This window comes from Tachyglossus aculeatus, chromosome X1 (genome assembly GCF_015852505.1).
Source record: "Tachyglossus aculeatus isolate mTacAcu1 chromosome X1, mTacAcu1.pri, whole genome shotgun sequence".
Lineage (NCBI taxonomy): Eukaryota > Metazoa > Chordata > Mammalia > Monotremata > Tachyglossidae > Tachyglossus > Tachyglossus aculeatus.
This window is the reverse complement of record NC_052101.1, coordinates 96,674,718-96,697,951: the sequence shown is the minus strand read 5'-3', so window position 1 is coordinate 96,697,951 and position 23,234 is coordinate 96,674,718. Positions and strand designations below refer to the sequence as shown.

At 50.4% G+C, this 23,234-nt stretch overlaps 1 protein-coding gene across 3 annotated transcripts in view; it reads left to right on the top strand.

Annotated features, from left to right (window-relative positions):
• The window catches only part of MTMR14 (myotubularin related protein 14), a 50,364-nt gene extending 28,340 nt beyond the window's left edge, over window positions 1-22,024 (top strand). For 2 of the 3 annotated variants that reach the window (XM_038772979.1, XM_038772978.1), the window contains 8 exons: window positions 547-623; window positions 886-922; window positions 3,022-3,092; window positions 4,647-4,705; window positions 4,932-5,070; window positions 5,818-5,994; window positions 15,028-15,183; window positions 21,445-22,024. In XM_038772979.1, coding sequence (XP_038628907.1) covers window positions 547-623; window positions 886-922; window positions 3,022-3,092; window positions 4,647-4,705; window positions 4,932-5,070; window positions 5,818-5,994; window positions 15,028-15,183; window positions 21,445-21,625 — 897 coding nt within the window. In that variant the 3' untranslated portion in view covers window positions 21,626-22,024. The remainder of the gene's footprint in view (window positions 1-546; window positions 624-885; window positions 923-3,021; window positions 3,093-4,646; window positions 4,706-4,931; window positions 5,071-5,817; window positions 5,995-15,027; window positions 15,184-21,444) is intronic. The other variant, XM_038772980.1, reaches the window with a different exon arrangement.
• Window positions 22,025-23,234: the final 1,210 nt, after the last annotated feature.

The window sequence follows — 23,234 nt, the reverse complement described above, 5'->3', positions numbered from 1 at the left end:
GCTTTATGCCCACCCAGCTCTCTCTGAGTTTTTCATCTCAGAGGCTGCATGCTCAGTGCCTGCCATTGGCAGAGCACTGGAGCTGCTCCATTTGCCAGAGGCTTGAGGTCTTCCCTAGCCCAGTGAGGCTTGAGTTGGTGGGGGCCACACATGGGTCAGGTCCACGCAGTCCTTGACCAGCTGGACCTGAGCCTGGTTGCTGTCCGGCTACCAGGCCAAACCTAGACCTTTGCAAGGCCCTCCGGTGGGTCATGGTAGATGCTGTGTCCTTGGCAGACCTTTCCACTGAGCTGCTTGGTAGGTGCAGAGAGGAAAGATTCGCCTAATCAGGTGAGGAGAGAGCCCAGGTCCTCAGGCGAGCAGGCTGCATTGAAATCCTTGTTCCAAAGAAGAGCAAACAAGGAAGGCAGCAGCTGACACTTCTGGCTTCAGTTGGCATTCCGTGATGGTCTGCGGTCCACGATGAGGAAGTGGGCGACCCGGATCTTGGTGATCCCAATGCGGGCTGTCATAAATTCCTCAAATTGCCCTGAACTTCATTCCCAGGATGGCCTAATCCATGCAACCCTGCAGCCTGCAGAGATTCTCTATCTGACTGTGGCCTATGACTGGTTTCTCTTTGGGTAAGTCCTGAAAGGGGCAGCTGGGCTGGGCCGTGAGGGTGGGGGGAAGATCACTTCTACTGGGCAAACTGACCTGGGTTTTGTAGGGGCAGGAGCTCAGAATTCCCTCTCTGGTCCCCAGTGGCTCTGGAGAGGGGAAAAAACCATCAGCCATAGCCTTGGAGGTCTCTGGGCACTGGTGCAGATCCGGAATGACTAACGCTCCCAGTTGGTGCAGTGGATCACCTTTGTTGACTGGCCTCATTTCCCTTTCTCTTTGCAGACACATGTTGGTAGATCGACTCAGCAAAGGAGAGGAGGTGAGTGTTGCCGGTTTTGCACAGGGATCTTTCCATCCAAGATCTGTCCCTTAGAAAGTTGCCTGCCTCTGGGAGCCATTTTTGCCTCTGCAGACTCCTTGCCATTCCTGACTAGGGGGGACGGGGAACCTGTCAGGCATCTGCTGATGGGTGGGAGTTGCTGTAATCCATTGCCCTGACCCTCTCTAGCCCTTTGACCTCTGCATCAGTCTAGGCTTCCTTACTCTATCCTCTGTGCAATCTTTCAGGTTCTGCTAAACTTCTGCTATTGTTCCGACTTCGAGATCCTGGCCCTGCCATTCCACCCTCACACTCTGCCTACAACTTGATTCATTTCCACTTCGTATTCACCCAGTCATTTTTGACATCCCAGCGGGTGATGTGAAAGATCGCTATTGAAAATGACTGACCTTGGGCTTAGGCCTCCCAAACCATGGTGAAACCCTATCAGATCTTAGTCTACAGCTGCTCTAACTGCACTCCCCCACCCCCCTCAGTTTCAGGGCCAAATTTCCTCCCTGGATTCCTCCTCTCTTCCCTCTGCATCTTCCATTCCTTTTTCTCTTAACTGTCTGTTCCTAAACTCCCTCTAAATCAGGGCTTTTCAGCAGTGCGTGACACTCTTTCAAAGAATCGCTAATAATTAAGTGAGGGACAATCCTGCACCAGCAGGTAATTCTCCTTCCGTGGGCACCTTGGGGATAGCATCAGTTATCAGTAGGGAGTTCAGTACTCGAGAGTTTTTGCTTCCGTGGACTGTGGCATTCGAGCCCGCTCCTGTGGTGGTCCTCTGGGATGCTGTCAGAGTGTGAGAGCAGTGTGACATCAAGACTCCAGGTTAAACTGTAGTGCTGCCCAACTTTCTCTCCGGTTGTGAAATCTGGAACCAGTCCAAAGGCCATATCCAGCTCCTTGAGCAGTTAAAACTGTGTCACATGCCGTAGTCAGCATGACACAGAAAGAGTCCTGGTCTGCCTAGTTAGACTCACTTCCCTGCTCCCCTTCCCCCCAGCTTCTGTTGTTGGGGGGAGGAGGGGAAGACTTGGGAGACTGGCTGACAGTAGGCTAACCAAACAGCTGCTATGGGGTGAGCTGAAATGGGGTGGCCCAGAGTGTGGGGAAACTACAGCAGACTGCCCGACTTGCACCCTGCGATCAAGAAAGGAGAGGCTCTTGTTCTGAGCAGAAGTTTTGGGAGGGAACCAGGAGACTGAAGCAGAAATAACAGCCAGGACAAGGAGCAACCTCTGCAAGTGTGAGGTGTGGTGGTGCCTCTCTGCGCTTGTCACAGTCAGTCTCTTCAACCACATTGGCACCCTTGGGGAAGCTTCACTCTGGATGGTGTCATCCTCGAATATGAGACGTGTGTCTGTCCACTCTGGCTGCCCTTGGTCAATATACTGTGGCTTCAGCATAAACTGGAGGGCACATGGTAAGGTCAGAGTAAGATCCAAACCTGATTAGAGAAGCAGCGTGGCTCAGTGGAAAAAGCACGGGCTTTGGAGTCAGGGGTCATGGGTTCGAATCCCAGCTCCGCCAGTTGTCAGCTGTGTGACTTTGGGCAAGTCACTTCACTTCTTTGGGCCTCAGTCCCCTCATCTGTGAAATGGGGATTAAGACTGGGAGCCCCCCGTGGGACAACCTGATCTCCTTGTAACCTCCCCAGCTTTTAGAACAGTGCTTTGCACATAGTAAGCGCTTAATAAATGCCATCATTATTATTATTATTATTTGAACCTGTCCACTTTGACCTGTGTTCTGCCTATGAAGACCGTAATCCAGCTTCCCTACCGGTTATATCGAGTGGCCAGCAGAGGTCGCTGCTGTTGCTGCACTTAAATCCTTGTGTGGAGTTAAATTCAGAGATGCTGCAGAGGCCTTTGTGCTATGGGTCTCTGCATGCCTTCTCCTCTGTTTCTCCCCCCAATCTCCCCCCCGCCCCACCAAAACACACACACACACACTCACACACTCACACACACACTCACACACTCACTCACTCACTCACACACTCACACTTCTACCTGAGAAGAGACCCCAGCAAAGCTTGTTTAAATGCATTTCCTATCTTTTTTTCCTTTTCCTTTTCCTTTTCTCAGATTTTCTTCTTCTGCTTCAATTTTTTGAAGCACATCACCTCTGAAGAGTTCTCTGTTCTGAAGACACAGAGGTAAGGAGGTTCCTGCTCGAGCGGCAGCATTCTGTAACGGCATACCTTTTGGGAGGATCCAGGACCCTAGCGTCCTGGCCCAGTTTTTCCTTAATTTATTCTGTGCTCGGCAGGCTGGGAAATGGGGCCAAGACTTGTGAAGTGTCCATCCTGCTCTGAAAAGCTGCTTGGGCTGAGATGGCGCTTCTCTTTAATAAGCAGAGCTTGTTGGAAACCTTAGGGGGCTTAGTTTTGGGTAGTGAAAATAATATGTTACCTCCAGAGAGAGACGATCCCGGAGTTACCTCTTTGTGAGCGGAGGAGGAGGGAGGGAGGACATGTCCTCCCTCAGCCCCAGGTAGTTTCCATGGTGACTGATGGAGAGGCCAGGCCCATCATCCAGAGGAAAAGTCATTCTGGGATTTGAAAGTCATTCTGGGATTGTTTAGGTTTCAGCTTATCGTAGGGAAACCCAATCAGGTTCTCTAACACGTTTTCCTCCCTTCTCTTCTTCCCCACCGCCCCCATCCTCTCCAGAGCACTTATGCACCTGCTCATACACTAACACATGCGTGTACACTGGAAAACAGTTCAATGCAACTTGGGGAAACTAAACTTCCAGCCTTTGAATATTGCAGCTGGAGAGGGATTTTCACCTTTCCAAGTTGGTCTAGGATTCTTTTAAGTATCTAGGCCCCTGAAATGCAACGTGGTATAGTGGATAAAGCATAGGCCTGGGAGTCAGAAGGTCATGGGTTCTAATCCCTGCTCTGCCCCTTGTCTGCTGTGTGACCTTGGGCAGGTCACTTCACTTCTCTGAGCCTGTTACCTCATCTGTAAGATGGGGATTGAGACTTAGCCCCACATGGGACAGGGACTGCGTCCAAACCGATTTGCTTGTATCCACCTCACTGCTTAATATGGTGCCTGGCACATAGTAAGCGCTTAACAAATACCACAATTATCATTATTGTTATTATTATTATTATGAACCTGTCACCATGACTTAACCCGACAAGTTGTCCGTTCAAATCCCGATAGATGAGTAGGGAGAATTGAGCTGCTGAGCCCATTGGAGACTCGGAAGATTGAGGGTTCCGTCTTCAGTGAGTGACCCTCCCCTTATTGGGCAGCAGACAGTATCTCGCTAGTCTCTTCTATTGGACAGCTTTCTGGCCGTTTGCTGACAGGCTGAGGAAGATGGCAGCTGGGCCTGAGGTTAGCTGACTGGTTCCTCAGCAGTATGTATTTAGCACTTACCTGAAGTGCGTATCTGAAGCGTTATTGGTGCTATGGGAAATTACAAAGGAGGAACAGAGTGTGGCCCTTCTCCTTGTGGTACTTACAATCGAATAAGGGAGCAAGACAAAGTGATAGAGGTATAGCACCAAATAGATATGAATGCAAACAAACTCATAACAAGTGGGTATCCTTGGACCCAGAGGCATCTGGAGTGACCAGCCTCTAATGGGTTTTGAGGGAAATTTTGCAGAAGGGGAGGGAAATGGTTTTGAAGAAGTACCGCCTTACGGTGTACTACAGGTCAGGTACTATGTCTTTCCTCTTCATCCTCAGAAGGAAGAGCTTGTCAGCTCGGGACCCTGGCTTTTCCCTGGAAGAAATCTGCATGCTGGGTGAGTCCAGTGCCCCCAGGAAAGCTAGCTCCATTCCTTTTTGGAGATCAGCCTAGTGGGTGGGGACTGGTGGGGGTCTGTTTCTCATCCACCCTTCCCAATGGGGCTGGACTCTTTGTCTTTCTCCTTCTGGGCTTCACGTGCTCGAAGGTGAGCAGGAAGCCCGAGAGCTTGAGGCTTTGCCATCTCTTTGATTCCGTATGTGTTCTGCTGGCCCCTCTTTCAGAACGGAGGGACCGGGGCAGCACGACTAGTCTGAGCAGCGACTTTTCTCTGGTAATGGAGAGCTCACCTGGAGCAGCTGGGAGTTTCACCTACGAAGCTGTGGAGCTCCTACCGGCAGGAGCACAAACACAGGCAGCTTGGTAAGGTGCCAAACACATGGGCTTGCCATGAGTATTGCTGGGGTGCAGACAGAAGCCAGCCGGGGACCAAGCTAGAGCCTCAAGAATGAAGGAGGCCCTCTGTAGGTAGCGCATAAAGCAGAGGACTCCCCTCCTTGGGTGAGAAGCCGCTTCCTGCAAAGGTAGCCATCTGGTGGGCTGGTTAGCCCCAGCTGTTGTCAGGTAAATTCAGCACAGAGGTCAGAGTTCCCGTGCCCCTGTAGAAACTTCTAGAGGCGGAAATGAGCTCTTCATCCCAAGCCAGGAGTGGGTTGCCTTGAACCCTTCTGGGGAGGTAGCTTCTTAGTGGGGAGCAAAGAAGTGGATCAGATGCATCTGCAGACGATGAGGGAACCTTGAGGATTCTACCACTTTAGAATCCCCGTCCTGTGCTCTTGTGTGCCAAGGACCAGAGTGTTTTTTGCAGCAGCAGTAGTCACTCCTGCCATTCCTCCATAGACAGGAGAAGGGGCTGTCTTGGATTGCCTCATCTGTGTCCCACTGAGTGCTGCCAGTCTGTGCCCCTCTATGAATTTCAAGTTTAGTTGGGACCCAGTGTTGTATAGGGGACCTGGGTTCTGCTGAATGCCCACACCACCCAATGCTGAGTGGGCGTCCCTCAGAAGTGGTTGAACTCGATCCAGCCCTGACCGCTTACACCTATCCATTCAGGCTGGAGAGGAAGAGGTGGGGGCCTGCTCCAGTTGACAGCTCTTCCCCATCCTGCAGGAAGAAGAACCGCACTTCTTCTCCCCAGACCGTGCTCTGGAACCGGTCCCAGCAGCCAGAAGATAAGACGCCCAACCAAGGGGTGGCGGAAGCCAAGTCTTCTAGCTCTTCCTCCTCTAATCACTCTGAGAACTTTTTCAGGATCGGAAGCAGTCCGCTAGAGGTCCCTAAACCCAGGTAAGAGATGACTTGACGAAGAGCTAGAAACTCATATCCATCTCAAAACTTGTGGAAGTAGGGGTCAGTTTTGATCTGCAGTGTCTTGCACTGCTCGTCTATCCGTGTGTCTGGTGTGGGGCGGGGGGGTTGGGGGTGTTTGGCATGAAGTTGAAATCTCCAGGTGAGAACTTAGAAGATCAGAAATGTCGGTGAAGAGCCACGTAAGATCGGAGTCTGCGGTGTTTGACCTGCCAGTGCAAAAGCCAGGGATTTGAACTTGAGGCACGTAAGTGGCAAGGGGCTAATTTCATTCAAGAGGAATGTTCACACATAGGGGTTTTAGGATCCAAAAGAAACACATCCAGAGGGAAGGAAAAGCAAGCAAAGTAGCCACCAGAAGAGTGTCTGAGTTGGTCGGTTCCGCTCCTTGAGTTAGTTGTACATGATTAAGTGGCAGCTTAAGAGGAAGCAAAGGAAATAGATCTAAGAAGGGGCAAACCCTGAGGCAGTTTAAAAAAGAAATTCTGTAACCCAATAAACATGTCAGTAAAAATAATGGTCCGTGAAGGAGAAAGGGAAAGTTTCCCTGAGGGAAATGATGAATGCTTAAAAGCTGGACAGGACTGAGATTGGGAGGAGCAGTGTGGCACTCCTGCCCTTCTGTGAGCCTGTGGTTTTTTGTTGTTTTTTTTTCCAGTAGGAATTTCCTTGACTCTTTGGCTGAAAGTGGATAGTAGTTTCTGTTTGCTCTTTATGCCCTGAAATGACTGAGAAATAGCCATTTGAAGAAGTGAGGTTGAATTTTGGTCCTTTTCAGTTCCCAGCCCTTTAGGCCCTGGGATTCTGGTTTAGGGACAACACGAGGAACAGAGGGCAGCCAAGGGTTTGGATCCAGAAACCTGGCAAAGGACGTAAGGAACTCAGTTTGTCGTTGTGATGATCTTGGCTCACCTTCCTCCGTCCAGAGAGCCGGCAAGGAGAGGGAGACCAAAGCTAGCTATATGACTCTCCCTGCAAGATAAGATGGCCAGGACTGGAAGATCCCAGAGAGTCTATTCACAGGGTACTTAAGTTTTAGAGTGGGATTCAGTAGTGGGAAGGAAGAAGGGAACTAGATGAAGTTCCCCTGCTCCCCTCCTCCCAAAGGAGTGAAAGTTGGGGGCTTTATGTTTATGGGAATGGGGAAAACAGGTTGGTGGTGAGTATATGGATGTGGGGCTGGTGCCCAAACCATTCCCTCAAACGTCCAGAGTTGGAGGCCGGTTACAATGCTTTCTCAAAGACTTTCCTTCCCTGTCTGGGCCAACCTTACACAAAGGTGGAATTTCATGCAGTTCTCCTAGAACTCTAAGATTGTCTTCTTGCAAAACCCCACCTTAAGAAAAGTACCATGGTGCACTGGATCTAAACAGACTTCAGAAAGTGCCCTAATTCTGTGTGATGATGATGGCGGCATTTATTAAGCGCTTACTATGTGCAAAGCACTGTTCTAAGCGCTGGGGAGGTTACAAGGTGATCAGGTTGTCCCACGGGAGGCTCATGGTCTTAATCCCCATTTTACAGATGAGGGAACTGAGGCCCAGAGAAGTGAAGTGACTTGCCCAAAGTCACACAGCTGACAATTGGCGGAGCCGGGGTTTGAACCTCTGACCTTTGACTCCAAAGCCCGTGCTCTTTCCACTGAGCCATGCTGCTTCTCTAACCAGAATTCTGGTGTGCACACTGTATCCAAAACATGTAATGAAAACACGTGTTTTGGCAGAATTGGATGTATGTGGAAACTTGGCTCCTTGGACAAAACCAGCCTCACGTAAGACTGCAAGGAGATGGGGGCATCAGAGAGGGAATGGTAGGAGGTAAGTCTCTGAGTTGGCTGGATGGAGTCCTCAGGCTGTACATGTAGGGCCATTCCTATTGTTCATTGGTTGCGTTGTCGGACTGTTGGAATGCTCAAGGGAGGGCCTCAGGTTCATCGTGCCTCCCTACAGACCTCTCAGATGTCATCCAGAGGTACCTCGGGGACTTTGCTCCAAGTAGAGGAAAAGCCTGCTCCACTGGGCTAGAAGATGCAGCTGTCCCTTTCTTCTCTTTCTGCTCTTAACCCACACTGGCGGGTGTGTTACGGTTGGCCCACTGAACCTAACTCTAGGGCTGGGATTTGTCTAATGAGACGGTTCATAACCCTAGATTTCACAATGTGGCCAAATCCTGTGTGCTTACATATCTTAGGAAAGTGGATTAGTAAAACTAGATAATCACTTGCCCTGGTGTGCACAGGTTGAATCGATTACATTAGGCACAAGGGACCTGCAGAGGAAAGGCTTGCATCGGGAACTGAGACCAGGTGGGAAGAGAGCTGTAGGTGTGGGTAGAGGGAAGTATTCACTATTAAAAACTAAAACTACTCTAGTTGGCTTGGGCCAGGAGAGGAACTTGGCTAGGGGTGGGGTTGAGAATAGAGCCAGGGCAGTGGAATTTGAGCATGAGGAGGCTGGGAATGAGTCACTGGGATATAATAATAATAATAATAATGGCATTTATCAAACACTTACTATGTACAAAGCACTGTTCTAAGCGCTGGGGAGGTTACAAGGTGATCAGGTTGTCCCACGGGGGCTCACAGTCTTAATCCCCATTTTACCGATGAGGTAAGTGAGGCGCAGAGAAGTTAAGTGACCTGCCCAAAGTCACACAGCTGGCAATTGGCAGAGCCGGGATTTGAACCCATGACCTCTGACTCCAGAGCCCGTGCTCTTTCCACTGAGCCACGCTGCTTCTCTATCTGCTGTGTGATCTGTGATGCCTTCCATTCAGATGATGATGATGATGATTGTGGTTTTGTTCAGGGCTCATGTGCCAAATGCCAAGGTAGAGACAAGATCCCTGGGTCGGACTCTGTGTCTGCCCCATGTGGAGAGCAGGTATTGAATCCCCATTTTAACAGATGGGGAAACTGAGACCCAGTGAAGTGACCTGACCAAGGTCACACAGCAGGCTGGGTGCAGACCTGGGCCACACTACTTCTTGTTTGGATGAACAAGAATGTGGGATTCACTGGCCAAGTACAGTCAGTGGAACTCCAGAGTAAAGCATATGCCCCATGCTCTGTTGTTGAAGATAGGTGTGCTGAGTCATAAGAAAAGGGAAAAATGTGCAAAAAAACCCCAGATTCATTCATTCATGAATGAATAGTCGTATTTATTGAGCGCTTACTGTGTGCAGAGCACTGTACTGGAAACTATTACCAGCTCCTGTATCACCAGCAGCTTCTGTAGCAGGGTCTGAATTTGTTCAACATGATGTTTGGCCGTCAGATCTGCAGAAGTGGCTGCTTTGAATGTGGGGTGGAGAGATGTGACAACTTCTTATTCAGCCCTTTCCACAAAAGGGGCTCAGTACTCGATGGGGGCCAGGCATGCCATCTGAAGTTGGCCTGACTTTCTGACGTAAGTCCTTCTGCCAGCTAGTTTGCCATGGGGTGGCCAGGGTATACTTCCCCTCAAGTTCCTCAGAGCGGCTGATTTCAGAAGCAGAGTTGTGGGTCCAACCCAGCAATCTCACCCCTAGCAAGGATAATGTTATGTCACCAGATCTGACAATAAGGCATCAGACTCTAAGGCTGTGGTTAAATGCCTCACCTGAACAGAAATTGATATTGATCAGATCACAGTGTGAAGTAGCTGTGTGTGTGTGTGTGTGTCTCAGACCACTCACTGTTTTGATATGTTGCCAGCTTGTACTTCCCAAGCGCTTAGTACAGTGTTCTGCACACAGTAAGCACTCAATAAATACGATTGAAAGAATGAATAAAGAACTAGATCCCAGCTTGGCTTTTCTAGCAATATTCTTTATTCTCCTGAATAAAACATTCACTGGGTCTTATGCCTGTTTGGGGGCGGGTGGGGAATGGGGGGGGGGGGGGGGCGGGGAGAATCTCCAGGATTGTGTGTCTGACGGTGGCAGGATGTTTGGAGGAACCTTGTGATAGTTGCTATCTTAATGGTTAACGGATATTAGGTGGCACATCCTTACAGTCCCTCGAGAAATCCACTTAGGGATCGCTTTTCCATTAATTGATGCAAGTTCTCGTGAAACTGATATTTTCAGGCTGTACAGCCTCCTGAGGTAACATTTTCCATCTGCTGTGGAAAAAATGTTTCCATCCTCTGAACCTACCATCATCAGGCCTCAGTGGGTGCCCCCTTGTCCTGATGATGAGGGATTCAGAGGACGATGATGCATGTCACAGCTTCTTGGGTCACTTGGCCCAGGCAAAAATATTGACATGCACTGCAGAGCCAGGAAGCTATTTGCTGAACTTTGTCACTTGGGAAGAGACAATTGGCACCCACCAGGATCTCTCCCTGCATTGCTGCTTGGATCTCACAGGCACTTAGTTGTTGTGGGAAGGAGAGTTCATGTTTGACGTGTTTCAGAGTTCTTTTGGCTTTCAAGTGGGTGGTGAGAGAAGGCTGTTCCCAGCCAGGGATGAGAGGGAATACTTCATTCAGACCAAGCCGCTTTGTGAAATCTAAACTCTTGAAGTCTGAGCAATTGTTCTCTTCATGAAATGCAAGCCTTGTACTATTTGGACTCCTCCAGAAGCATTCTGGGTAGCCAGAATGAAAGGTATAAATTCCTTGCCTTTCCCCTTTCTTTGCACTAATTCCAACCACACAGTGCAGTGAATGCTGCTTCTTTGACCACCTCCTTCCCAACCCCACCAAGGAGTCAGGTACCCTTCCTCTTTTTGTCCTTTTTTTTTTTTTTTCCCTCTCCTTCCTCCTGTGTTTATCTAAAGCCCTGGGACTGCACACATTCAGGCACTCTAGGAGACTTCATCCACCTTGGGCCACGGTCCTAGGGAAGGCTTATAAAACTCTTTCATGGTGAATTGAGGGGAGAGAGCAGGGGCAGGAGAGCTGACTTACTGAATGACTCTGGTTCTGAGTTTCCTACTCTGCTCAACTCTTTGAGTTGGCCGAGAACGCTGCTTGATAAATCCAAGGAATTATCATTGTTCTCCAACTTTCTCCAGGAGACAAGAAGATGGCTAAGCTGTGCCATGTCAGAAAGCAAAGGGGTCGCTTATATCTTCACCTCATTTGGGACTGCCTGCCCATAGGAAACCCTGGGTAGAGGAGATCTGCACTCTCCCAGAAGTTAGTTGATTCAAAGACTGATTAAGGCTACCTCCCTGGGCATTTCAGTAGAAGGCGGTGGAGAGGAAATAAAACGAGAAGAGATTGAAAGCCTTGGCTAAAATGCAGTTTTGCATCGGTTGTGGACTTTGGTTATCATCCATGTTCATAGCTCTGTTCTTGTGACCAGAGATAATCAAGATTTGACTATACTCTCAGAAGGGAGAGTTTCACTCCATTCTGCTTGAGTTAAAACAGCCAGAGCTGTGTGAGCCCAACAGACTTGGCCCCAAGAGAAAGAAGCCAGGTTGTTTTATGGTTTGGTTTTTTGGTTTTTATTTCTTAGAAATCTCTTTCCGTGTCATGTTGATGTCACGAATCCCTTCAACACAAAAAGTCCCAACAGGGTTTCCCAAAACACAAGCCCAAGACTGTTCTCAGAGATGCCCCAGGCCAGGAGCCCAGAAATATGAAATAACCCAAAGGGGACCCTGCTCTAGCAAGCTTCAGCTTGAGTGTCCTAGCTGCAGGTCGAAAAGCAGCTTCTCACCAGAAGTGAGACTGGGCCTCTCCTCCCCCACTCCCCTCTAGCGGCCTCTTCCTTTCATCTTCATATTTAGCTTCCTCAACAGATGAACCACAGTCTGTCGCTTCAGATCCCGTCCCCGCTTCAAAAAAATCCCCTCTTGAGCCTGCAGAAGGAGGCTGCTCTTCCTAATGGTTTTTCATTTGAGAGACTTGAATATGGAGAATTAATTTAGAGCTCTACTAGGCATCACACTTGTAAATTAAAAATCCTGCAGAAGAGGGTAAGCACTTTGGGAGGTAGATCATTTGACTCCCGGGAAGCTGCCGATGGGGTGGTGTGCCCCCGAGAGGGGCTCTGTCAGCTGCTCTCAGTGGTTGGGTGGACCAAGCTGGCCTCTCCCCACCCCCTTCCTTGCCTCTGTCATCCAGCTGAGATTGATGTGAATTCCCAGTTAGCTTGGTATGTTTCCAGAAAGTATGGTCTGTGCTTTTTAATGGTAATAAGAATTGCGGTATTTAAGGGCTTACTAGGTGTCAAGCACTGGACTAAGCGTTAGGGTAGATGTAAGATAATCAGGTCCCACATGGGACTCACAGTCCGTTAGAGGGAAAGCAGGTATTGAATCCCCATTTTGTGGACGAGGGAAGTGGCACAGAGAGGTAAAGTGACTTGCCCAAGATCATACAGCAGCCAAGTGGCAGAGCCAAGGTTGGAACAAGGTCCTCTAACTCCCAGGCCCGTGAACTTTCCGCTAGGCTGTGCTGCTTCCCAACAGTGTGCTCACCCGTGAGCAGAGCAGTTCTCCCATGAGCTAATAAAAGCCCCTTTGTACTCAAAGCTGTCACAGGAGCCGAGGAAGAGGGCCTGACCACCAGGAAGAGCGGTTGTGGAGCCAAGACTGGTCTCCCATTGACAAGCCATTAAGGGTAGGAAAAGGGGATCTCCTGTGAGGTGGTCACTCCATCTGAAAATGGCCAGTTTAGGTCAGAGGTTGGGGCTGTACAGAGAACAGCTAAGGACCAGGTCATCTTTTTCTCCTTGCCAGGCTTGATGACTCTTTTGGGGGGAGATCACTTTTCCTGACGTGCTAAGTAATATAGTAATGTCACTGAGGGATTCTATCTTCATCATGTGTCTGTTCATCCTTCTCCTGGGACTTGGATTGTTTTTGTGACTAAATCACCGTGGTAGCTGAAGGAGCACACTTGAATGAAGACACCTCGGGGAATCTGATTCATGAATTAGACGAGCCAGCCGTGCTTTCGATGGAGGCGGGGTGGGTGCAGAAGAGGGAGTTTGTCATTCTCCTCCCTTCCCTCCCCCCGCCCACAAGCTTGTAGAACCCATTCAGAGCTGCTGTGTAAGAATAATAATAATTGTGGTATTTAAGCTCTTACCATGTGCCGGGTATTATACTAACGCTGGGGTGAACACAAGCAAATCCAGTTGTACACATGGGGCTCACAGTCTTAATCCCCATTTTACAGATGAGGTAACTGAGGCACAGGGAAGTTGTGACGTGCCCAAGGTCACACAGCAGACATGTGGTGGAGCCGGAATTAGAACCGAGGTCCTTCTGACTCCTAGGCCCTTGCTCTACCTACAAGGGCACGCCGTGTCTCGCTAACGCCTTGGTTTGTTTGAACAGCCAGTCCAAGTCCCGGATTCTGTGGGCAGAGGCTTTCTCGACTTCTAGACGTTGCTTTGTTTCTCCCTTTTTCCTCATTGGGCTCTGTGGACTGTACAGATTATACCAGTAGCCCGCAGGACCCAGAATTGAGGTTCTGAGGGGAGAAGAATCAAAACTGTCATTTCCAGCACCATCTGAAATTTTGGACTTTCTAAATGAGATGTGTTCTGGACAAATTAATGGATTGATGCTGAAACGTTGACATGATGGTTTGTTCGTCTGACCAACCCACTGGAAGAGTCTTATTTCGGGAGACTGCACTACACATTTGTACCGTGGAGCCCAGCCATGGAAGTACACAGACAAATTCCTTCTCCACATTGAAGGCCCAAGGACCAATTGAAGGCCCAATTGATGGTGTTTATTGAGCAGTTACTGTGTTACTAAGTGCTTGGGAGAGTACGGTATCACAGAGTCGGTAGACTATTACAATGTGCATTCTTTGGTTGTACGATGTCAAAGCCCAGTGATGACAGGGCAAAGGAGATTATCAAAGCTCCCTTGAAGGGCACAGAGCACAACTGGTGAGTCTAAGACCAGGTGGTCTTGGTGAGTTTGCAGTCAGTCTCTTGCAGCAACACCTGACACAGGCAGGTATAAATACACAGGGGAAATTCAAACAAGGTCTTCAGAGAGGCACACATGGGTGGTTTATGGTGCCTGGCAGGGGAGGGAGTGTGGGTGGGGTTGTTAATCCCCAACACACAGGTCTTATTTTCCAGAAACCATTCATTGACATTGTGGCTAATCCAGTAGTTGCCAGTCAATTCAAACCAAAGCCTTTGAAGAGATGCTGGAAGCAACCTGTTCCAATGGCTTTAGACTTAAGCTGCTGTGACGGAAACACTTGTCAAAGGAATTCCATTTCTTGTTCTTCCTTTGGGTGTCCATGTAGTAGGCTTTCTCTCTCTCTCTCTATCTCCCCCCCTTCCGCCCCCTTCCCCCCCCATCTCTCATCTCCCTCATCTCTCTCCTCTGCCTTTCTGGGCACGTGAACTCTGCGGTGCCCCTGCCTTTTAACAGATCTTCTGTGGACAGGGAGCCCTTGAGTCTGGCCTGCAAATCAGCCAGCTTCAAGACCCGGGGTTTAATTTGCACCCCGGGTACAAAGGCATTGAGGTCTGCTCAGAGGGCATAAGGCTGCCTCTTGGCTCTTCCAGATTGTGCCAAAGGAGTTCCTTGGATCCAGTGAAGTACTCTGACTTTTCTTTGTGTCTAGACCGAGACTGTGTGCACACTAGGTCAGCCAAGTCCTGATCTAGTTGCCCTTTGCCTAGATCCTGTGAGTAGCAGTGTGGCATGCAGCCAGTTCAGTTGTCATCCCAGGATGCTGACCAAGACTACCCATCAGGGAGCAGTTCCCAGTTCTCTTGGGCTCTGAGGAGAACCTGGCCTACTGCACTCTGCCATTTGGCTTCGGTATATCTGAGTCCTGGCACGAGACTCTACTTCCGGTTCAGTTCTCGCTGGGATCTGCGTCGTCAGGCCCCTCTCTTGCTATAGAGGAAATGCTGGACTTTGCTGTCCCGCCGGAACCTTGTGAGACCTTGAAACCTTGACGCCCAGGGCTAATAAAACCACGACCTTGGAGCTGGCCAGGCCGGATGGGGTCTTGGCCAAACTGGGCATACGGTGGCTGACTGACTTCACTGATGTGCACCATCTCCCTCTCTCTCCTCTCTCCGCCTCAGATCAGTGGACCATTCCATGCCCGGATCCTCCATCTCTACAGACTTTGGCAGCTGGCAGATGGTATCGGGGTGTGGCAGTATTCAGGAGCAGGCAGTCCTGAACCCAGACTCCTCTCTCCCTCTCAGCTTCCCGGATGAACTCCCAAACAGTTGCCTGTAAGTGTGTTGAGATAACAGGAAGCCCTCTGAGAGTCAGAGAGCTAATGGGGCATGAAGAAGAGCTGGGTTATGGGTTGTTTTCAGCATAACCCTTAGGCTAGTTGAGCTATGTTTCTTCTGGAGGGGGTTTAGAGCCATTCTGACCTGCCTCTTAGTTACCGGCCTGCCCCAAGCCTAGTCCTCTGGTGTGTGTTGGTACCACTGGGGGGAACTTGGAAGCTGCTTTGTCCGAGCTCCTAAGCGGGTCCGGTGGCTTCACTGTGGATGTTCCCCAGAGGACACTCTTGGCAGCCCGTGCCCGTTCTGGGCTTTGACTCACCTAAGGCTATCTTGGCAGAGGGAACCCAAAGCAGCAGAGACCATGTGGCACAGGTCAGATGTGTGAGACGGTTGACTCAGAGAGTCGTCTGAATTCCTCCCACTGTAGGTCTGAGGTGAAAATTTTGACGTTAGACAAATACAGAAACTGAAATCTGGGTGGGAATCCAGAAATCACTGGGTTCTGGTCCATAAACACCTATGAGGTTAAAGAGTATCGAGGCCCCGATGTTGCCCTCCTCCGGGGAGTAGTCTGGCTATTCCAGGGGCCTTGGTGGAGTTGGTGAGCTTGTAGATCACCAGAACATGGGACGGGTTCAGGCCTCAGCTTTCGGAGTTGATAAAATCTCCTGAATGGGAATGAGGCTAACCCTTCTGCCCCTCCCCAACCCCCAGGGGATCCTGCTGTGAGAGAGATTGGGTTTCCGTGTTAAAATGGGCTCCTTACACTTAACACTGATGTTGGACTTCTGTAAAGATCAGGCAACCTCTTACCAACTCCATCGTCATCCTGGGAGGGAGCAGGGTGCAGGTAGCCCTCTCACGGAAAGCCCGGGGAAACCAGGCCCAGGGCAGGGTAAGTGAGTTGGGAACAGAACCAGGTGTCCTTCGGGATGATCTGACAGCTGCCATGTTGTGAGCAGGCTGCCCTTTTTTTGGAGGAGGGATCATGGGAGCCCAGGCCCCGCTTGCCTCGTTCTCCTTCAGGGATTCCAATACCTGGGGCGGGGGGGGGGGGGGCGCGGTTCGCTAGATAGAGGAGTCCCAACCACTCTCAGACAAAAAAGCCACGGCTCCGCAGCTGGGCACTTGGCAGATTGAAGCAAATCCTCAATGGGGAAGTGGTGTCATGACCTTTAAGGAAGGTTGTCTCCAACACATCAGTTTTTAAGAAATATGTCTAGGGTTGGTCCTCCTACCTACCTTCCTTCCCAGGCAGCTGCCCACCAACTGGGATCACTTACTCTGCTGCCTCTACACTCCCCTCCCCCTCAACTTCCTCAGAGCGAAAATCTGATCCGCGGGGCAGAGAGGTTCTTCTGCAGTTACGCAGCAGCCTGAAAAATCACAGGAAGAAATCTCTAATGCCAGGGCCTAGAAATACCTTGACAAGTAAGCTGCTCACCTTCTCCCCGCTCCATAGCTTGCCCCAGAATGGTGACCTGAGGCAGAAAGGTCTGAAGCTGTCAGAGCTAGCTGAGAGAAGAAGAAAGAGAACAAGTTGATGGGATCATTGTAAGGAAGACTAAGCAGGGGCTTGGCCAGCTGACTGGGGAGTGATGGGGCTGCAATTGGGAATAGCGAGTCTTGGAGGTTATTAATGAGACATGTCTTGCATTTATTTTGCATCTTTGATCTGTAAGCCTCCCCCTGAGCCCTCTGCAGATCTCCCCCTCTTCAGCAGAACCCTGCAGCTGGTTAACAGCTGGACAGGAAATGAAGAAGATCCTGCAACCAGCAGAGGCTGCAGGAGAACCCAGGCTGGCAAAGTGTAATCTGCCACCTTGATCTTTGGCCAGGACCCCAGGGCTGACATTCTGGCCCCAGTGGAAGGCACTGAAGAGTAACTCACAGCACTCAAGCAGGGCTTGGGTTTTATGGCTTTTCTGAATTGCTTGGCCATAAATTTGAGCTTTATTTGTAATGTTGCTTTCTAGTTAGATCCTCCAGAGTTGATTCTGGGGCATGCCAGGCTTCCTGGGATCTGAGGCAGGTGCCTTCCTCTCTTTCTTCTCTCCCCCACCCCCAGTTGATGGAGAAATCTGAGCAACAGTTCATTTTATTGCCTTTCCATTATTACCGTGGAAAGACTGTAGGCCCATAGGCCCAGGGACATTGAAATACTCCTGGATGGGGGGGAGAGTCTGTCGGGGTGACCTTAGTTGAGTCTTTGATGGGAGTTATGTACACAGAATAAGTGCAAAGTGCTATAATGCCCTTTCTGCATAGTAATCAGTGGCATTTACTGTGTGCCAAGCACTGTACTAAGCGCTTGGGAGAGTACAACAGAATTGGTAGACAGTCCCTGGCCACAACAAGCGTTGGGCATAACGTCTATTAAGTACTTACTGTTTGCAGACTGTATCTACTAAGCACTAGGAAAGAATACACACGTGGGAATTAGACAGGTTCTGTCTCACAGGGAGGTTCCCAATCGAAAAAGCTTCTTCCGTGTCCTCTCTGGGCATTCTTTTCTGACTTTAGGCCATCATCTCCATTAGTCCTCCTGTCTTGAGTAGCAGCATCTCCTTTGTTCTGACCTTATCCTCTCCTCTTCTCCTCGTTCTTTCTCTCTCCTCTCCCCCCCTCAAAGTACTCACTAACAGCTGGGGAGAGCATGGGCCCTGTCCCTAGGGCAGCTCTAAGGCTTGTTCATGCCACCTGCCCACTTAGCCATCCAGTCAGTCGGTGGCATTGATGCCAAGTTGGCGATTCCAGATTTGGATCCGATTTCACGTGGACCGGAGGATACTTGGGAAACCTGGGATTTGAACTCGGCTTCCTTGGTGCAGATTCATTCATTTAATCGTATTTATTGAGCGCTTACTGTGTGCAGAGCACTGTACCAAGCACTTGGGAAGTGCAAGTCGGCAACATATAGAGACGGTCCCTACCCAACAACGGGCTCACAGTCTAGACGGGGGAGACGGGCAGCAAAACAAAACGTGTGGATAGGTGTCAAGTCATCAGAATAAATAGAAATAAAGCTGGCTGCACATCAGTAAGAAAATTAATAGGACAGTAAATATGTACAAGTAAAATAGAGTAATAAATCTGTACAAACATATACAAGTGCTGTGGGGAGGGGAAGGAGGTAGGGCGGGGGGGGATGGGGAGGAGGAGAGGAAAGCCAGCAAGTCAGTGACTGCTGAGGGAAAAGACAGGCCAGAAACCACCCCAATACAGACTTCCTAACGCTCTTCTCCCAGACTGCTCCAGTCAAGTATCACTCCCCAGAGAGTCCAAGGCCAGGAAGGTCCTTGAGAGGTCATCCTATTAGGCCCCTGGCAGGCAGCCCACTGGCAGCAGGAAGGGAAAAGCAAACATCCCTTTAAACCCTCTCTGGTTTGGCATTTTCTCCTGCTGAGGGAGCACATTTGTACATTTGGCCCACTCCCTTGTCTTGGACATGGGCAGCAGGAGGGAGAGGTGGGGGAGTGGGAAGGAAAAATAGTCCTTTAGGGCATTGCCCTTGGAAGAGGTGGCTGGAGGCAAAGAAACTGGGACTAGGTCCTGACTCTGCCCAAGAGGCCCAATGCCACAGATTTTCTAAGAAGACCACTGTCCTTGCCAGGGCTGGGGGCTGCTGACCCTACAGGCCTCCCCCAGTGACAGATATGTGAGCGATGGCTCTTCTTCCCAGGGACCTCCAAACAGGCAAATGCCTAAACCACCAGAACTGACTGGAAAGTCTTTAAAGATGTTCAGGGCTTGGAGATTCCCCACCCTCCCTTGGTAGCCTTGTCCCAGTGTTTAATCTCCCTGACAGTCAAGGAGCTCTTTAGATCTCATCCAACTCTCTCAGTGCAGTTTAAGCCCATTTCCTCTCGTTTAGACCTCTGTGGAAACTGGCCGGCTCCCTCCCCGTACTAATCCTCTGTAGACTTGATGCCTGTTAATCCCTTCCTACTCCTTTTCTCCCCCCCCCCCCCGCCCAACACACACACACACACACACACACACACACACACACGCGCGCGCGCATCCCCCCAGCCTTTGCCACCTTTTCTGTAGTCTAAAACCCCTCTGATTTAACCTTTCAAAATCACTATGGAATTTTGCCATGACAAGCTTTGGACTCAACAGCCTGATTGCAGCCAAACTGAGGACGGAGAGGGAGATGGAGAACCTAGGACCTGCGTCACATCCAAGGGATGCTGCAGGTGCAGGTCGAGTGGAGAGACGGCCTCCCAAAATCCATTTTCCGTAGTGCAAATCACAGGGTCTGAGGTCCAGGCACCCAAGAAATGAGGCTTTGATGGGTCAGGACCAGGAGCACGGTACAGGCTGACCGCAGGAGAACCCTGTGGGCATTCTTGGAGGTCTTGAGTGGGAGACAGGGCCTGAGACCCTGAATTGCTGCAGGACGCTGCCACGGACTTCAGTTTTTCCCCCCTCTGGAGGCTGTGGGCCAAAAAGGATGACCTCTCAAGGACCTTCCTGACAGTCTAAGGAGTGTCGTGTGGGCTGACTTCTTCCTGCCTGGAGCTAGCTCTGAGAAGAGCGTTATGAAATCTGATTGGGGTGGTCTTGCCCTCAGATATTCTGTTGGCCTCAGGTGCTAGAGCTTTGTCGGGGGGGTTCCAGTTTTATTTCTTCGGAGCGGCGACTTTAAAAGGAGCATCTTATGAAATTTTCAGGTCTCGTGTGACAAGGTGTCTGGGGTCTTTGATTTGTCCACATGATGCGTTCTCTTTGCAGAAGTCCGGGTTTACCTACATTTATTGCTCTGCCTAAATTCGAAATGGGGTGGAGCAAGGGAAGGAAGCTTGCTTGGCTTGGGTTAGTAAGTAGAGACAATGTGGCACCCTCTCCTCTGATCAACTTCCCACAAAGGTGAGGGAACTTGAGATGCGGCTGTGCAGAGGCAGATGTGAACAAGAAAGCCTAGAGATAGGAGAAGCTTGGCAATCAGCCAGTCCACCCTTCTGGACCCTCATAGAGCGTAGGAGTTGTGTTTAATATGCCTTTCTGTGTGCCTGCTGCGGTACATAGCTGTGGTGTAATTATGAAATGGTGACCTCTTTGTGTTTAATCTGTCTCCTGCCTTATCACTGAAACTCGTCTGGATCCCAGGCCTCAGCTGCTAGAAATGGTTTGCAGCTGCCCAGGCCTCTGTTGAGAACCGAGCTGGGAGCCACCCCAGGCTGGTAGAATCGGGGCAGGAGAGCTAGCAGGGGCAAACCTGACCCAAGCAAACTTGTCTCCACCTTTTTGGGTGGGTCACCTATGGCTTCATGCTAGGAAAAGGATCCGTGAGGCTGGGTAGTGGTAAACCAGCCTGGCTCTGGGATTAGTCGAGCGCCTAGCGGTAATCGGTTTGAAGATCTGGCTGGAAAATAACTCCGGCTGATTGATCTGGAGGAACGAAAACAGGGAATATAAAGCATTTTTTGGTAGGCTGTGAAAGAGATCCTAAAGGGGTGATGGTGGTTCATTCATTCGGTCGTATTTATTGAGCGCTTACTGTGCGCAGAACACTGTACTAAGCACTTGGGAAGTACAATTCAGCATCCTTGGAGAAAGCGGAACTAGGGAGGGTGGGAATGGAGTTGGGCAGAGAGGAGAAGTAGAAGAAAGGTCATTTGACGGCATAACTTTCTCCCCGCCCCCAAATTCCCTTCCCCAGACACCAAGGGGCCGGAGCCAGGGGCTGTCACCAGCACTGGCAGTGATTTGTATTAATAATGATAACAACAATGATGGTATATGTTAAGCGCTTACTATAGCTAAGCGCTGGGATGGATACAAGGGGATGGATGGAATCCCCCCCCCCCCCCCACGTGGGATTCACTGTCTTAATCCCCATTTTACAGATGAGGTAACTGAGACACAAAGAAGTTGTGACTTGCCCGAAGTCACACAGCTGACAAGTGGTGGAGCCGGGATGGGAACCCATGACCTCTAACTCCCGGACTGCTTTCCTGTTGAGCGCTTGCTATGTGCAGGGCGCTGTACTAAGCGCTTGGGAGAGTACACTACAATGGAGTGGGTAGACACGTGCCCTGTCTACAAGGAGCTCCCAGTCTAAGGCATTAGCGGTTACTGTGGGTCAGGTGCTGGGGTAGTTGGGAAGTGAGTGTTTTCAGGGTGGTGGTCAAAGGAGGCTCCTGCTTGCCCCTTTTGGGACTGTGGAGGAGAAGCGGAGTGGCAGAATCAGGAGAAGCTCATCTGCTTACCCTGGGACAACCGATTGCCTCACCATGCTTTCTTTCTCAGGCTCACAGCACTGACCGAGCGGGAGTCTCGGCTGGAGGAAGTTCGCTCAGCCTTTTTGGCCACCTACAGCAGGACAGTTGGCCTCAAATCAGCGACTTCCAGCCCGTCGGGGGCGATCGGTGGCCTTCTGGAGCAGTTTGTTCGGGGTGTTGGACTGCGAGGAACCAGTAGCACCCTATGAACCGCTCTCCGCTCCAGTACAATCTCCTGCTCTCCCCAGCTGAGCCACTGGAGGAATCAAAGCCATGAGAGCCCGGGGCTAGGGATTCTCTTGCCACTTACTCTGGAACCTTCAGGGATGCACCTGGGCTGTGGGCAGTTTTCTAATCCTTCCAGCCTCTGACTGTGACCACGTTTTTTCTCCTTCCCTTCTACTTGTTAAGTCTCTTCTCCTCCCCGGTTAAGTTGATCTCTTCAGCCCTCGGAGTTGCACAGGGCTCTCAGTTCAGTTCTCAATTGTCAGGTCTCAGCCTCTCTCTGGTGGGGAGAGGACCATCTTTTACCATTGTTACTCTGAAGTCACCTGCACGCAGGATGAAGTGTCTGACACAGTCACAAGTAAAAATGTTGTTTCAAGCAACCACTTTCTCTTCTGATTCTTTCTCGTAGCGGGCGTGCGTGCTCCACTACTGCCGCTGCGCTTCCCTCAAGAAGTGCGGTACTGGACTTTGGAGACCCAACCTAACGAAGGAGTTGAGGGAGTTCACACCGATGTGGGATTTGGGTATATGATGCCATGTGTTTTCCCACTCTTGGCTGCATCCCTGTGAGCCTGTCTTAGAGAAATTGGGGGTAGCGGCCTTCTATCTAAAGAGTTGCTTCGTGGAGGGTTAAGGGGGTTAAAAGGTAGGGACAAGCTGAAGGGTGAGGAATTGGGCCCTGACCTCCCTGAGATTTGTGGCAGAAAATGGATGGAGATATGGGCAGCGTCGTTCAGTGGAAAGAGCACGGGCTTTGGAGTCAGAGGTCATGGGTTCAAGGTCCGGCTCTGCCAATTGTCACCTGTGCGACTTTGGGCAAGTCACTGTGCCTCAGTTCCCTCATCTGGAAAATGGGGATGAAGACTGTGAGGTCTCCCCCCGTGGGACAACCTGATCACCTTGTAACCTCCCCAGCACTTAGAACAGTACTTTGCACATAGTAAGTGCTTAATAAATGCTATCATTATCATTAGAGAAGCAGCGTGGCTTGGTGGAAAGAGTCTGGGCTTGGGAGTCAGGGGTCGTGGGTTCTAATGTCGGCTCTTCCATTTGTCAGCTGTGTGGGCAAATCACTTCAATCAATCAATCGTATTGAGCGCTTACTGTGTGCAGAGCACTGTACTAAGCGCTTGGGAAGTACAAGTTGGCAACATATACAGTCCCTACCCAACAGTGGGCTCACAGTCTAAAAGGGGGAGACGGAGAACAAAATCAAACAAAATAAAATAGAATAGATATGTACAAGTAAAATATAGTAATAAATATGTACAAACGTATACATATATACAGGTGCCGTGGGGAAGGGAAGGAGGTAAGATGGGGGGGTGGAGAGGGGGACGAGGGGGAGAGGAAGGAAGGGGCTCAGTCTGGGAAGGCCTCCTGGAGGAGGTGAGCTCTCAGTAGGGCCTTGAAGGGATGAAGAGAGCTAGCTTGGCAGATGGGCAGAGGGAGGGCATTCCAGGCCCGGGGGATGACGTGGGCCGGGGGTCGGTGGCGGGACAGGTGAGAGCGAGGTACGGTGAGGAGAGTAGCGGCAGAGGAGCGGAGGGTGCGGGGTGAGCTGTAGAAGGAGAGAAGGGAGGTGAGGTA